The following is a 17,257-nucleotide window of genomic DNA, read 5'->3' as shown; positions in this document are numbered from 1 at the left end:
TGACAGTGTGAAACTATTAAAATAACCTTGTGCTTTTAACTTGTCAGACACTTTAACAACCTTAGAAAAGGCCACATCGGGGTCCGCGGTGGTGTAACGGTCTCAGCATCGGCTTTGTGGCGATGCAGTTGCCCACTGGGGTTCGCGCCCCGGTCTCGTCAGATCCGACTATGGCCGGACTCAGCGAAGCAGCAATAATGGGCAGCGCTGTCTTCGGGAGGGGGACGGAGTCGGCTTGTGTGCGTCCCATGAATGCGTCTCTGGGTGTGCGGGGAAAAAGCAGTGGTTCGGCCTGGAGTCGCCTTGTCACGGAAGTGGCGAGGCGTCTCCTTCGAGACTGCCGGCCGGAGAGATGCATTTGGCGAACGCATGCAGTACGAGGGTGGGTGTTTCAACTAGAATAGGGAGCGATTGGCCACTAAATTGGGAGGAAAAAAGGGAAAAATCAGAAATAAATGTATAAAAAACAAAAAGGCCACATCAAGAAATCTTCATGTTTGTGCAACTATCTGAAAGGTGGTGAACTACTAGTATTTTCACAGGTTTGCAGAGCGCCATCCTGCACCAACACCAGACTGCAGCAACACCGACCACCATGGGCTGCGACTCCTGAACTTGGAGACCGTGTCTCTCGAAGAGACAACGGGCACTTTACTAAAATCACCTCTAGCAAACAACCCCTGTAGGAACTGCAGCATTAATTAGTGTAAAGTAGGAGCTCGGTCGCGGCTGCATTCGTATTCTGCCTGAGAAAACATCATTTCCTCCTGCTCCATGGCAACCGGAGGATGTTGAGAGGTAGACACGTCTGTAATGACAGTGGGCCTTCAACCAAATCCCTTCACTCGACAGTCAGCCAAACCCGAACCTGCTTCACCTGCTCAGAATACAGCTCTGGACCGACTCGAAGGCCTCTCCGGTGGGTTGGGAAAGGGAGTGTGTATGTGTGTGTGTGTGTATGTGTGTGTGTGCATGCATATGCAGGTTTGTTGTGTATTCTTTCACAGGTTTGTGTGAATATGTGTATGTGTCAGTGCTTGACATTTCCTCATGAGTGGGTTTAGCTGAGGTCAGTCCAGCAAAATTCTTGGCCTTAAAGTGAAGCCCTTTATACTTGGCCTTCACAAGCACACTTAACACACACACACACACGCACACACACACACACACACACTGAACTAGCCCCTTCTCCAACACACATACACACACCAACAGCATGATTATTAAGAAGGGCAAGGGAGAAAGGTCACATGGGACACACTTCATTTCTAGAGCTGTAGAGGATGGAAGGTGGAAGAAGTGTGTGTGTGTGTGTGTGTGTGTGTGTGTGTGTGTGTGTGTGTGTGTGTGTGTGTGTGTGTGTGTGTGTGTGACAGAGAGAGAGAGAGAGAGAGAGAGAGAGAGAGAGAGAGAGAGAGAGAGAGAGAGAGAGAGAGAGAGATTGGGGGAGTACAGGGGCGCAACGAGGGGGGGGTGCAGAGGGTGCAATGCACACAGGCGCCGCATCAGCGGGGCGCCAAAAGTATAGTGTACAGTAAACAATTTCTGGTTATAGGCCTATTTGTATTTTTAAAAGTTAAATATTTATGAATATTATTACTTAGATGAGAATTTTGGGTTAGAATATATAGTTACATGTTATATCTTTTAATTATAATAATTTTTTGCAGACGGTCTTTTGGCGCCCCCGCTGATGCGGCGCCTGTGTGAATTGCACCCTCTGCACCCCCCTCGTTGCGCCCCTGGGGGAGTAAGTGAGAGAGAGGGACAGAGAGAGAGAGAGAGAGAGAGAGAGAGAGAGAGAGAGAGAGAGAGAGAGAGAGAGAGAGAGAGAGAGAGAGAGAGAGAGAGCGAGAGAGAGAGACAGAGAGAGAAAGAGAGAGAGAGAGAGAGAGCGAGAGAGAGAGAGATTTTGAACAATACTTTAATAAAAATTTCAAAAAAGTCACAACAAAATAAGTGGGATAAAGAGCCAACGGGGTCGGTAACACACAGAATCCAAATCACCTCAGGACACTCCCCGAGATCAGCTCATCATCCACAGCACAGCAAAGCACATCTTTACAACACCACACTCTGCGAAAACTTTCCAGATCAAAACAAGCTCTTAACGAGCTTCTTCTCCAGTACACCCCCAACACTGACAGCATCGCTTTTGAGCCAGCTAACTTTGGCTGAAGATATTAAGCCAAACTGGACGGTGTCCCTCTCCAACATGTCAATATCCTGCTGACTGTTCACCAGAATTACTAGATCATCTGCACAGGCCGACCGTTTTAAGGGTGCACTGCAACCTGGGACAGTTATACCCTGAAGGTCAGATCTGAGTTTGTGTAACAGCGGCTCAAACGGTAGGGAATACAACATGCCCGAGAGGGCACAGCCTTGTCTAACCCCCCTTTGCATTTGAAAAGGAGCGCTCAAACCACCATTAATTTTCCGCACACTCTGAATGTCACAATACAGAACCTTAAGTTTGCTAATAAAGCCAGGACCAGAACCAAAGGCCCTCAATGTGAGCCATAGATATTCATGCTCAACACGATCAAAGGAGAGGGAGAGACAGCGAGAGAGAGAGAGAGAGAGAGAGAGAGAATGAGTGAGCGAGAGAGAGAGAGAGAAAAGATGTGACACAGATTCCCTTGTGGCACACCTTAAAAGCTGCTCTTACTGCACCTTTTTCTGTGCTTTTAATGCCCAGGAGCGGACAGAACCTAATGCGTTGCAGCACTTGGCATTTGTCAGCAATTCTGCTCCGATCCTGTCTTCTCCGGGATCAATGTGGCATATGCCGAGGAGGCATGTTTACGATTTCTGACTGCCGTTGCATATTGAAATCACCAAAACGTATTCCAAGAGAGTTTAACGGTGCATCAAGTTCCCGTGAGCGGGCGCAGACAAGGTCAACGTGCGCTACCCTGGTGTGGTCAGGTCTATGCATTGTAATCAACAGCCGGCACGGTCATGTGTGGATACTGTTTATAAGCATGACTATCAATCTGCACTGGTCCGCCCTACAGGGGATTTAGCTTGAGCCTAGCACAACATCCCTCTCTTGCACACCTTTATCTCTGCTTGTTACCCCAAAACCAGTGTGAAGTAGGTTTGCACCAAAGTCTTCTCATCTGAATACCATATGTTATAAAGCGGTGAAGTTCAGCCATCTCACTATAATACGATAATAAAACGAACCATGACTGACATGAATTGACCAGCGACCATCCTCGAGTTTTTGGGTGCAGCAAAGAAAGTGACAAACCTTGGGTTAACCGTATTCCACCCATCCATCCATTACCCGAACCGCTTACCCTGCTCTCAGGGTGGCGGGGATGCTGGAGCCCATCCCAGCAGTCACTGGGCGGCAGGCGGGAGAGACACCCTGGACAGGCCGCCAGGCCATCACAGGACCATTACTTCATATTTTAACTCTCCACGATTCCACTTGCTCATCTACTCAAAACTACACAAGATTAAGCTATGTTTATATGTTAAGGGATAATCGTTAACAATATCACATTCAAAACATTACCAACATTTTTGAGAAACTAAGTAGATTGTAAGACGTCTCTGTTCTTTGCATTTCCAGTCTGCTGCCAGCAGAGGGCACTGCTTTATTGCCTTTCCACCACTTTGACGTTGCATCCATCTGCCACAGTAAGCAGTACATGCAAACATGTCGGTTATCTTATATTTACGTTACAAATGTTGAGGTAACAGGGTAAGGTTGTGTTTAAAAAAACCGGTGAGTCTGCAAAACGTATCTCTGAAAGCTTTCTAGTCGTAGTGTATTTTGCCAACATTACTTGTGGGTACATATTTCTTCTCAGACTGATGCAAATAGCAGGGGGGAGGCGAGGGGGCGGGGGGGGGGGGGCTAGACTTCAAATGTGGGGGATTCAGAGGCCCCAGTCTTTCATCTGGACGGCTCTAGCCCGGGGTGAGGATTAACTTAGAAGGGAGAGAGAGACAAGACACCCCGTAAAGCCCCTCCCCAGAAATAAGGAGGAGTAGGGATGTGAAAAGTAGGAAGAGGAGGATCAGCATGACAGATGCTTATCTTTGTGTTAAGTAGATGCGAACTGGGGCCTCGCAGCCTACACGCGTGAAGGTCCTGAAATACAGACTACATCTAAACACGAATTTGAGTTCGGCCAACAGTTACAGCTGCCGGTCTGTATCAGGGTTCATTTTGCCTATTTGTCAAACTCCCAACCCACCTGGGTGCAATTCCTTCCACGTCTATTACCTGCGTGTAAAATCGGCCCAATAAATCAATCAATCAATAACTTTATTTGTCCCCACCGGGGTAATTGGTTATGCAGCAGTGGGACGCACACATTTAGCACACATAAAGCACAGGGCACATAAACACAACACGAAGACCATAAAACATAAATACACATAAATAAATACTCAGTCAGTAAATGCCTGTAATATACAGACAGTTATGTCAGTACGAGGTTACTCACTGCCTGTGATCTCAAACAGTACTTTGTCGTTGAGACCCAGTCTGAGTTCAGGCATCCCTGACAGGACCACTTTCAGTTTGATGCTGCCCAGGATCTCACTGCGCAGCACGCTGCCACTGGCACTCACCTATAGGCGAAAGGAGACAAGGAGGAGATTACATGACCGGTATATCAAATAACATGGAAAGGGGGGAAAAAAGCATATTGTGCACGGTGAAATATTTTCAGAACCAGCATATCAACAAGTGCTCAGTCAACTCTTGTGATTTGGATCGCAAATGTCCAAACATAAGCAGAAAGCGTGAATGAACGAATGAAAACAACACAGCAACTTCCACCAGCCTCACCGTCACAAGCAGATAACAGAAAGAGACCCACATAAACAAACTGACATAGGCAGAGAGAGAGAGAGAGAGAGAGAAGTAGAAGAAGAAGAGAGAAAACAGGACAGGATGAGTCACAGAGTGCACAAAGACAAAACAGGAAAAGTGGCAGACAAGCTGATCGACGGAAGATTTTGACTAAACAAGAAGGCACAACAGATAGGACTGTCAGGTTCACTGCACCCAATATAAGAGAGGGGGGGGGGGGGAGAGATGGCAGGCTACTGAACTGATGTGAGTTTATTCATAAAGGGTAAGGCGGACTTGAGGATGAAGAGTCACAGATAAGGAAGTGCCCATGGCATGGCAGCGCTCTAGCTCAGGTTTAACGTCTCATCAGATCTTGTGCCACCTTTCACCTCTCATCAAACTGCAACAGCAGAGAGAAGAACCACCCTGCTGCCAGCCACTGATGGGGGGGGGGGGCATTTTTGACCTTTACACTCCTATGGGGGAAAAAATGAGGCTATTTTTTTCTGAATGCAGAGCTCATCAACTGTTGTTGAGTTTTTGATTTTCTTCCATACATTTAACCCATCCTAGCTGTGTAGCTAGGAGCAGTTGGCAGCCGCGGTGCAGCACCCGGGGACCAACTCCTGTTCTTTCCCCATTGCCTTGCTCAGGGGCACAGACAGGAGTATTAACCCTAACATGCATGTCTTTTTGATGGTGGGAGGAAACACACTGCAGACATGGGGAGAACACGCAAACTCCACACAGAGGACGACCTGGGATGACTCCCAAGGTTGGACAACCCTGGGGTTCAAACCCAGGACCTTCTTGCTGTGAGTGCTAAGCATTGGGCCGCCATGCTGCGCAAAAAAAACCCCAAAACAAACAAAACAAAAAAAGGGGAACGCTTCACAAATTTGCATGTCATCCCATTTAGCATCATCATTTAGCATCATCACTTAGCATCATCACTTAGCATCATCATTTAGCATCATCACTTAGCATCTTCATTTAGCATCATCACTTAGCATCATCATTTAACATCATCACTTAGCAACATCATTTAGCATCATAAAGACAGTCTGATTGCCTGAGTATTTAGAAACGTTGCTGAATCCTCTCACCGGACTTCAACATAGTCCAATGGGGCCCAGGGATGAGCAACATGACCCAGAAAGGTCCGGTGTGGGTGCAGGTCGTTTTTTCCAGCCAAGCAGTTACACACCTGAGTCTATTAATCAAGGTCCTTAGCAAAGACTATTGGTTGACTAAAAGACTCAGGTGTGTAACTGCTTGGCTGGAGCAAAGACCTGCACCCGCACCGGCCCTTTCTGGATCATGTTGCCCATCCCCGGAAGCCTTCAAACAGCAAAGTCATATCACCTTTTTCCAAAATTGGAAGCTCACAGTACAGCAAAACATGTCTTAAAATGTTTAATTGAAAATATAGTTGCAAAACCATGCTTTCTTTCGAATTAAAATAGTTTTATTTGCACTTCTGCATAGACGCACGTTTTCCTTGCTCCATCTGCACTATTCTGCACATATACATGGTTGAAGGTAATGCTACATGGCTGCAGCGCTGCAGGGCTGCGAGAACTTCTGCTCTCATAAATGTGAGGTTTGCAGATGGTTGGGATTTACTGTGTCGATTGTCAGATCTTTCTTCTATATTGAATAACAAATATTAATGAAAATAAGAGTGAATGTACTGTGAGCTTTCCATTAATGAAAACAATATATATCGGGGGGGGGGGGTTTGAACGCTTAAGCGATTGCCCTGTTGGACTGAGCGGAAGCCCAGTGTGAATATTCAGCTAGGGTCAGTTTCTCAGTACTGATCAGTTCGATTCTAAATCTTAATAATGATCGGCGACATTTTAAATGAGATAAAGCTTCAAAAAGAAGTGAACCTATCCTTTAAGAATATTCAGAAATCGTCCAGTGACCTGAAAAGTTGTTCCCAGAACAAGATGCCGGAGAAGAGAGTCATCCCTCCTCTTTTTAACTCTGCAGGGCTAAGCTTATGTACACGAATGAAGAAAAACCTCCCCGGGATCTTGTGAATAACAAATGTAGAATCCCGTCCCTGCAGGAGAGCTGAGCATTAGTCACCATTTCCTGGTGATTTTGACTCAGAGACATTGAGTTTCTGTCTCTGACCTCAACACAGAAAAGGTCAGGATACAAATGTTTGTGTTCGGCGATTAAATTCTTCTGTTCTCAACTCGCACTTGTAAAAATCTATAACTTAGGAGGTCGTGGCGCATACAGCCAAGTGTTTTACAAGATATCAGTGTGACTAACTGTATTTGTTAAAAACAATTGTGCATTTAAGCAATAATTCATTGATATTATGAAATAAGTAAAACCCATCTAGCTATGTCGTTTGTTTAGTGATGTCTTAAGAATACTCCCCGACTCACAGTCAAAGCTACTACTTCTGTGTGTTGTGCTGACCTAATTAATAAGCAGTGTATTTAAATGTGATCACAGCTTTCTGGCTCCCTAGTATCTCTTCATCCCGAGTATCTCTTCATCCCTAGTATCTCTTCAGTAGAAATGCAGAGGTTAAGCTTCTGCTTAGTTGAGTTCCTCAACTAAAAGTTTATAACATGTTATGTGCGCACGCACGCACACACACACACACACACACACATATGCATACATACATACATACATACATACATACATACATACATACACACACATATACGTACGTACATACAGACATGCATACATACATACACACACATATACATACATACATACATACATGCATACACGCACACACACATATACACACATACATACATACACACATATATACGTACGTACGTACATACATACATACATACATACATACATACATACATACATACATACATACATATGTGCGTGCATGCGTATGTATGTACGTACGTACATATGTGTACATGCATACATGCATACATACATACATACATACATGCATGCATACATACATACATACATACATACATACATACACGTGTGTACGTACGTGCATACACATACATACATACATACATACACACATATACGTACATATACATATGTACATGCATATGTATATGCATACACACACATACATACACACATATATGTGCGTACGTACATACATACATACATACATATGTGCGTGCATGCGTGCATACCTACATATGTGTACATACATACATACCTACATACCTACATACATACACGTGTGTGCGTACGTGCATACACATACATACATGCACACATATATGTACATATACATACATACACACATACATACACACACACATATATACATACATACATACATACATACATACATACATACATACATACATACACACACACACACACACACACACACACACACACATATATATATACATACATACATACATACATACATACATACATACATACATACATACATACATACATACATACATACATACAAGCAGAGTTCAACAATGTAAATCATTTTAAAATAACAGATAATTTTTCTCTTACAAGCAAAGTGTTTTTTACTAATATTCATCACTGTACTGCAGCAGTCCATGCATATAGCAAAGCCCCAAAAGTAAGTTGTTGTTTCATGTAACTTAAAGTAGACTTAAACAGAGGAGGTATGCAGGAGTTGTTTGACAATTTGGTACAAATTAGGTACGAAGAATCATATCTAGAATGATTTCCTCCTCAAAACTCAAAGTCCTCTCTGAGATTAGTGACTCTTCAGTAAAGAAGACACACGACTCTCAAGCCCCGTAGCCTAGGCTGTGATTCAGTTTGAATGCACACATATTCAGATTAGTGAGGAGGTTAAAACACCTGCTATGGTCTGCTTAATTGACAAAATAACCTACAGCTAGTTATATCAATCTCTGCATGCTGCACAAAACAGAAAATCTACAAAAAAAAGGTTTTAAAAAGAATGGAGGATTGTTGTGAGAGGAAGTTAGAGACCATTTCCTTGGAAATTCAATTGAAGGAAGGAGGATAGCAGTGTCGGGGAGCTGCAAGACGTGCAAAAGTTATAACACGAAGGCTTTAATATCAAGTTCACTGTGGGTCCGGAAAGCAAATTCATCTTTTACTGAACATCTCAGGAAACCCAGTTAGCGTGGGACTCTTCATAACGTCAGCTACTCGGATGCTAACTAGTTGTAAAATCCTGCATGATACAGAAGAGCTAGGCTGCTAAGTGTGTCCGGGTGTTTGTGTTAAATCAAACATGCCACCATTTGCACGTCATAATGCTGGACCAGAGGATGCACCCACACACAAATATTTTGTTTTTGTGCGTGTAGGAGCCCCAGCTGTCTGAAATGAACTATGAATCACAGATATCACTGAGGGCAGAGTTGTTGTGTGGTTGTCAACTGTGCACCGACGCTCCATTCGGGGCATGGTGCAGCATCAGCAAAGCTAGACAACAGCCTGGCTTTAGCAGTCGTGACAGTTAGGGGAGACAGACAGTTGTCTTGCCAGAACAGGTTAAGTGTTGGTGTTGATTTACTTTTTAACCATGGCTCAGGTGCTACCTTTACTTGCACCTTGCATGGCAGGAGGGGCATTCTAATGATTTCGACGAGTCTGGGCACAAAAATGAGATTATGCTTCTCGAACGTGACCCCTTAAGATGAACGGAGTCGTGGTTCAACACATCTGAAACCACGAATCTTTCCTGACCTGACATCGAAACTCCCCCTTAATAACTCTTATATTCTGTGTGCCTCTCGTCATTCCTACTCCCCACCCCCCTTTTTTCTCCTCAATTGTATCTGTCCAACTACCCCACTCTTCCGAGCCGTCCCGGTCGCTGCTCCACCCCCTCTGCCGATCCGGGGAGGGCTGCAGTCTACCACATGTGTCCTCCCATATATGTGGAGTCGCCAGCCGCTTCTTTTCACCTGACAGTAAGGAGTTTCCCCGAGGGGACGTAGCGTGTGAGAGGATCATGCTATTCCCCCTCCCCCCCCGAACAGGCCCCCCGACCGACCAGAGGAGGCGCTAGTGCAGTGACCAGGACACATACCCACATCCGGCTTCCCACCCACAGACAGGGCCAATTGTATCTGTAGGTACGCTCGACCAAGCCGGAGGTAACACGGGGATTCGAACCGGTGATCCCCGTGTTGGTAGGCAACAGAATAGACCACCATGCTACCCGCATGCCCCCATTCCTACTTTTTTTGATGAGGAAACATTTCGCGGGTGAAACGGGTTAAAGAAAGTTGCACGTAAATGATCACACACAGTCCTGTTTTGAATGCTACGCCAGGTTTTTTTCTTGCATTCCTGTGTTTCTCTCGTGCTATCTGGCCACGGAAAGAGGTAGTTTATAGGGCTGACAAGACCGCAAGCCTGTGTGTCTTAATCACAGCTATTATTCCACATAATCAGAGGTCCTGCCGAGAGGGATTGGAAACACAGGCAAAGGGAACGCTTTAACAACTGTTAACAGGAATTATGACATGCTTCTGGTTTGACTTTGGGGGGGGGGGTGATTACTGCTCTTCCTTGTCATTAAACCGACTTATCATCACTGGTTTTAGATTAGCTGTGGTATTTCTGTTTGGTTCAATTCTTGTAAGAGTTCTGCTCCATGGCAGTAAAGGTTATGAGCCGGATTAAACTCTATTGCTGGTACGGCTCTTCACTCACGAGTCAAACTTGCTGCAGGAGGTTGACGGCTTACGGCCCGTGCCAGGTTCTAACTGCCTGCAAACCACAACTAAGGCAGAGGAAACCTTGCCTTTATCAGTTGGAAAATGTGGGTTTTGCAACTTGAGCAAAATAAGGCACATAAAAATGTCCAGGCAGACACAAACAAGCATTTTGCAACTGACCCAGGGATGGAAACGATAACGGCTGATGAAGGGTTTTGCCAATAACAGACAAACGAGTGTCAGTCGTGCAGCTTTAAGAATATTGTATTTTACTGCATCCAAACAGCCTCAAGAAAAAAAAACTCTGTTTTACTAGTGTACCAGTACCAGTTACAACATGTGGATGTTTGCAAAGATCCACCCCACTACTGTGCTTTGTACTTCCACTTAATTGCAAGTGTAGTTCAGTAAGTTGACTTATCTAAATATGATTGACTGCACCAATGGAAACCTCAATCTGATAAGGATGCTGATCAGATATCGCATGGTATTTAGAATGACATTACCAGTAGATATAGATATCAGACTCATATGATCTGAGATAAGGAATGTAGATGCACACAGGGTGCAAAAAAATAAAAAAACTGCAATGCCTGTAGCAATTCAGTCTTCCTGACATTTTTTTTTTGTTCGGAGGAAGTAACAAACTTCTCAGTGACTGATCATTTTTTAGATGAACAATTTTGACACAGCGACTATCACCCTCACCAGCAGGTTGACTGACTCAATGACGTCCATGAAGACTTCATTCTTCCTGTACTTGATGCCCTCTGACCGCCAAGACACAGCATTAGTTACAGTGGCAGGGGGCCGAGGAGCCCCGACCTCTAGTTTGTGGCCCTGCTGGGTGATGTATCTGAGAGGGAAAGAGGGAAAGAGGGAGGGAGGGAGAGAGAGAGAGAAACAGAGAAGAGAAAGAGAGAATTTGAGTCTTGAAAGCACCATATTACAAAATGGCACAGGGGCCCAGTGGTTAGCAGTGTCGCCTTACAGCTAGAAGGTCCTGGGTGTCCAACCTTGGGGGTCATCCCAGGTCGTCCTCTGTGTAGAGTTTGCATGCTCTCCCCGTGTCTGTGGTGGGTTTTCTCCGGGTGCTCCGGTTTCCCCCACCATCAATAAGACATGCATGTTAGGGTAAACACCCCTGTCTGTGCCCCCGACTAAGGCAATGGAAAGACAAACTACAGTTGGTCCCCGAGTGCTGCATGGTGACTGCCCACCGCTCCTAGCTACACAGCTAGGTAGGATAGGTTAAATGCAGAGAAAGAATTTCCCCATGGGGATTAATAAAGTAGTAAAAAATAAATGAAATAAAATAAAAAATAAAAACACACACACAAATATATATCAGGCAGCACAATGGCGCACTGGTTAGCACTGTTGCCTCACAGCACGAAGGTCCCGGGTTCGGTTCAAGCCCCAGGGTAGTCCAACCTTGGGGGTCATCTCGGATCGTCCTCTGTGTGGAGTTTGCATGCTCTCCCCGTGTGTGGGTTTCCTCCGGGGGGCTCCGGTTTCCTCCCACAGTCCAAAGACATGTAGGTCAGGTGAATCAGCCATACTAAATTGTCCCTAGGTGTGAATGTGTGCGTGTCAGCCCTGCGATGGACCGGTGGCTTGCCCAGGGTGTCTCCCCACCTGCCACCCGATGACTGCTGGGATTGGCTCCAGCATCCCTTCGACCCTGAGTAGGATAAGTGGTTTGGATATTTTGAGATGTATATACATACACACACACACACACACACACACACACACACACACACACACACACACACACACACACACACACACACACACACACACACACACACACACACACACACACACACACACACACACATCTAGAAGTCATGAAAGAAGGCAGGCTACATGTTCCTGAGCATGATGATCCCAAATGGCTTATGGGTTTAGCTTTCTTAGTTGATATCACACAGGCACTTAACACTCTTAATTTAAAACTGCAGGGGGCAGACCAACTTGTCACTGTAGCATTTGATAGTGTGAAAGCCTCCTCTGTGGAACTCAGATTATGGAAAACACAGCTCACAGAGAAAAGATTTTTCCACTTCCCAGCATGCCAATCAGTTACTGATGATGGTGCCAGAGTCAATGCTGATGAGTATGTGACTGCCATTGACAATCTGCAGCAGGAGTTTGAGCATTGCTTTTCTGATTTCAAGACTCACAGCAGCACTTTCCAGTTATTTGCAGACCTCTTCTCCTTTGATGTGGACGGTGCTCCAAGCACATTTCACATGGAGCTCATTGACTTGCAGTGCAACACTGAGCTCAAGGCAACGTTCAGACGCACAAGGAAAGCAGGAGATGCTTGGATGGTTCTAAGACAGCTTCCCAAAACATTCCCACAGTTGTCCAAACTGTTCAGGCAGGTCATGTGTCTTTTCGGCAGCACTTATCTGTGTGAGAAACTGTTCTCAACTATGAACTTTAATAAGGTCCAGACTGACCAATGAACATCTCCAGGCTGTCCTCAGGGTGTCTAAAGCAAATTTGCCTCACCTGTGTCAGCAGATGAAGTGCCAGGATTCTGGCAAGAAGTGGGCTAAATTTGTAGGCCCAGGCCAGGTTATACACTATGCACCTATTCATGTGAAAACTCTGATAATAAAAAAAAATGATTTGAAGGTTATATAGTTGAACAGTTTTTTCTTCATCCTTATTTCACCGGCCTTCCTCCATATGACCACTTGTCAAGTGGCCCCCTGGTAATTTGAGTTTAAGATCCCTGCTCTAGAAGCTTTGCACACCTGGATTTGGGCAGTTTATCTCATTCTTCCTGGCAGATCCCCCCAAGCTCGTCAGATTGGATGGGAAGCATCTGTGAATTGCCATCTTCAGGTCTCTCCAGAGATGTTCTTTGGGGTTTACCTCTGGGCTTTGGCTGGGTCACTCAAGGACAGTCACAGGGACTTGTCATGAAGCCACTCCAGCATTGTCTTGGCTGTATGCTTTGGGTCATTGTCGTGCTGTAAGGTAAACCATCGCCTCGGTCAGAGGTCGCGGGTGCTCTGGAGCAGGTTTTCTTCAAGTACCTCTCATATTTGGCTGCATCTTTTCTCCATAACCTCCCCAACTGGTGGCCGTGGGTCTTCATGCAGCACAGGCCATCAGTGAAACAGGGAGAGGAGTGCTGGAAGGTGGCTTTCCTTATTTGTCCAGGGGTGAGGGTATTGAGGGAGGTGGTCGGGGTGGTATTGTAGGGGTGGATCATTTCATCAGGGAATGCGAGCTTAAGTCAGTTGAGAGGGTGGACATTATGGTTTCAAGAAAGAGGGCAGTGTTCAGACTATGAAGATTGCAATACTGCATGACCCTGTCTGTGAGGTGGGAGTGGGGGGGGGGGTGATTGGAGGATGTAACTGCCGATGATAGTGATACAGCCTGGGTGGAGTGGTGGTCTGTTGAGTGACCTACCAACACAGGGATCGGCAGTTCGAATCCCCATGTTACATGCAGCTTGGTTGGGCGTCCCTACAATTGGCATAGTGTCTGCGGGCGGAAAGCTGGATGTGGGTGTGTCCTGGTTGCTGCACTAGCGCCTCCTTCTCTCGGTCGGGGCTCCTGTTCAGGGGGGGACTGCGGAGAATAGCGTGATCCTCCCACGTGCTACATCCCCCTGGCGAAACTCCTCACTGTCAGGTGAAAAGAAGCGGCTGGTGACTCCACATGTATCGGAGGAGGCATGTGGTAGTCTGAAGCCCTCCTCAGATCAGCAGAGAGGGTGGAGCAGAGTTCGGGATGGCTCAGAAGAGTGGGGTAATTGACCGGATACAATTGGGGAGAAGAAAGGGGGAAGAAAAAAAATACAGCCTCAGGGTCGGAGACACCAAACTCAAAGACGTTTAGGTCAGAGGCAGGTACATTTCCAGTGATAATGAGGTCCAATGTGTGGCCACGATCGTGGGCGAGGCCATTCACAGGTTGTGCTCGAGGTTTAATGAGTCTAGGTGGGTCAGGAAATCAGCAGCAATGGAACATTTGGAGGAATCCACATGCATATTAAAATCACCCAAAATCAAAATATTGGAGAGAGTGGGACACACCGAGGTAAGAAAAAAAAAACACTGTGGGGTGAAGGATGAGTTGGATTTTGGGGGGCCGTAAATTAGTATAACCATTAGGGGTTTTGGTGGCTAACATTTAAAAGCAAGGCACTCAAAGGACCGGGTTTCAGAAACAGTCAGTGGTTGTAGAAGTACAGAGCCTTTTTACAGGACAGCAATGCCACCGCCGTGGCCACGAGCACGGGCTTTGTCAGTGTAGTTATATCTCGGTGGAGATGCCTTGTTCAGGTGCCCCTTTATGCCAGGTCTCGGTTTCTTTATGTATTCTACACCTATCAATGGCAGGTGTAGAATACAATGAAATTCTTGTGCTCTGGCTCTCTCTGTCTTAACACAAAGGAGACAAGGACAAAAAAGACACAGCATCCAATAAATAAATAAACCGTACACAATAACACAATAATGTAAGGTGCATATGGGTGCATCAGCTGTTCAGCAACCTGACTGCCGGTGGGTAGCAACTATAACTGAGATGGGTGGTGTTGTGATTTGACAGTCAAAGAGAAGAATCCCTTTTCACAACCATCTCTCAACTGGACAGAGAGGGCGTGGCTCTCAATGAACACTCTAGGAGCCTTTGCAGGAATCCGCAGGCTTCCTCAACAGAATCTCAAGTAGTCCCATTCCCATTCCTAATGCTGTAAAGGTACACAATGGATGGAGTCAATCCAGTCCATTTACTGCAAAAGGCTCATCATAACTGTAATGACCATCAGCTTAGTCCACAGTGGCAAAAAAGAAAATCCTTATTGGAGCACAAAATACCTTACCAGCAAAACAATTTGCATTACACCTTTCCCATATTATTGCTCTGGTTCATATGAAGTTGCAACAAGAATCCAGTGCAGATGAGAAAAAGTCTTCCACAGTCCTCTGGTCATCTCCAGTGAGGCCAGTTGGTGGAGGTAAGACTGTGAGTCTCAGATAAAGCGAGTAACTAAAATAACCTGGCGCACACCATTTTCCACTACACCCTCCTGATTGTTTTTATGAGTTTTCTACTGCCCAAAAATCACATCCTGGAATGGTCACGGCTTTCTATCCCAACCTCGGTAGTGCAAGCGCCCTGCCCTACCAAGCTGACCTGCCCCATTTAAGAGGCCTAGAGGAAGACAATCTTTTTAAATGTATTTCATATTCCTATGATAACATCTACAAAGTGACATGATCATCCAGGGTCAGCTGAACCGCATACTCATCCCTGGTTAAAAAGAGTCATGTGATTACTCAAAGCTAAATTAGGACTATGATTATCCAGACTCAGCCACGGTGCAGGATAATCCAGGATAAATTTAGGCATTACAGCATCCAGACTTATTATTTGGGATCAGTTTAAAGGGGGTTAGCTCATCCGGAAATAAGAGGGCAAGATATTCGTATTCATTTGATATTGCAGCTCTGCTCTGATAATTCGGTCTGGCCCATGACCGTCCAAGGCCAACAGAGGTCAGCTATATCACCCAATGTTAATCCAGAGCAACAAGCGCTTTGTGAAGAGATGGATAAATGTTATACGGTGATGCACAACATGGACAAACAGAGCCCGGCGATTCTATAGTCTCTGCAGACCATGCCTGCATCCCTGCCGAGATGCAAACCTGCACAGATTTTTCCACTAAGCGAAACCATCGACAGTCTGGCTCTTTATGGTCATCTTTGGTGCTTCCCAGCAGGACATGGAAAAAGTTCCAGGCTTACTTACCCCCCCCCCCAAAAAAAATAAAAAATAAAAAATATCAAGTCAGAGCTGAACTGTTTCTTGATTACATCATCTCTTACTGACTGGTAACAACGGAGGGTGGATATAATTTAATTTCATCAGAAACACAAACTAATGGGGTCGTTTGAGTTTTACAGCAGCATAAACACAGTCTGCCGAGGACTGGTCTCAGACACCACATCACATGGCATTGCTCAAAATAAAAAGAAATTGCAGGATCTTGTATGTGCAGGTTATCCATGGGTGTAATGAGTTTAAAAAGATTTACATAAAACCACTGACTGTTGTCAGAGATAATAAACTATGCTTATATAACAAGAGCATGACACTAAACTATTTATTATTCACATAAACAAGTAAAAAATATCAACAAAACACTAAACACAGTGTCTGAAATAAGACGGGGGACTGACACAGAGCACCAGAAAGGCTTGAATACACCCTGGCGTAGCACCAGGACCTCTACTGGGAGGTTGTAAAACCAGTTTTGCTTCTAGAAATTTCCATCAGTGATGTGTTAGTGGCACTGGGGGAAGTGTTTGACGAAGCAGAGGAAAGAAAAAAAATTAAAATCATGAACCAGCCACAGTAAGTAGTTTGTCCAACCACATGTGTGACCTGTGGTGGTGATGGATGCGGGTACCGTAATCCTTCAGGTTGTCATCAGGCTCAAATGGAGTAGCCCCCCCCCCCCCCCCCGCCATTTGATTGAAAGTCATATGTATTTGCAGCACAACATTTACCCATATTTTGGTTCAGAAATATCAAATGTAGGGGCGTCCGGGTAGCATGGTGTTTCCTAGCATTCCATTGCCTTACCAAGACGGGGGGGTCGCGGGTTCAAATCCCCGTGTTACCTCCGGCTTTGTCAGGCGTCCCTACAGACCCAATTGGCTGTGTCTGCGGGTGGGAAGTTGGAAGTGGGTATGTGTCCTGGTCGCCTCCTCTGGTCGGTTGGGGG

General features: G+C 45.5%; 1 protein-coding gene across 1 annotated transcript in view; it reads right to left on the bottom strand.

Moving 5' to 3' along the window:
- The window catches only part of ap1m3 (adaptor related protein complex 1 subunit mu 3), a 55,188-nt gene that overhangs the window by 15,883 nt on the left and 22,048 nt on the right, over positions 1-17,257 (bottom strand). Inside the window, exons 5-6 of the mRNA XM_056277005.1 lie at positions 11,197-11,344; positions 4,470-4,596 (exon numbers count right to left, since the gene is read on the bottom strand). Of these exons, the coding sequence (XP_056132980.1) occupies positions 4,470-4,596; positions 11,197-11,344 (275 nt within the window). The remainder of the gene's footprint in view (positions 1-4,469; positions 4,597-11,196; positions 11,345-17,257) is intronic.

Source organism: Lampris incognitus, chromosome 3, assembly GCF_029633865.1.
Source record: "Lampris incognitus isolate fLamInc1 chromosome 3, fLamInc1.hap2, whole genome shotgun sequence".
Lineage (NCBI taxonomy): Eukaryota > Metazoa > Chordata > Actinopteri > Lampriformes > Lampridae > Lampris > Lampris incognitus.
The sequence above is the reverse complement of the archived record's forward strand: the minus strand, read 5'-3'. Positions and strand labels throughout refer to the sequence as shown.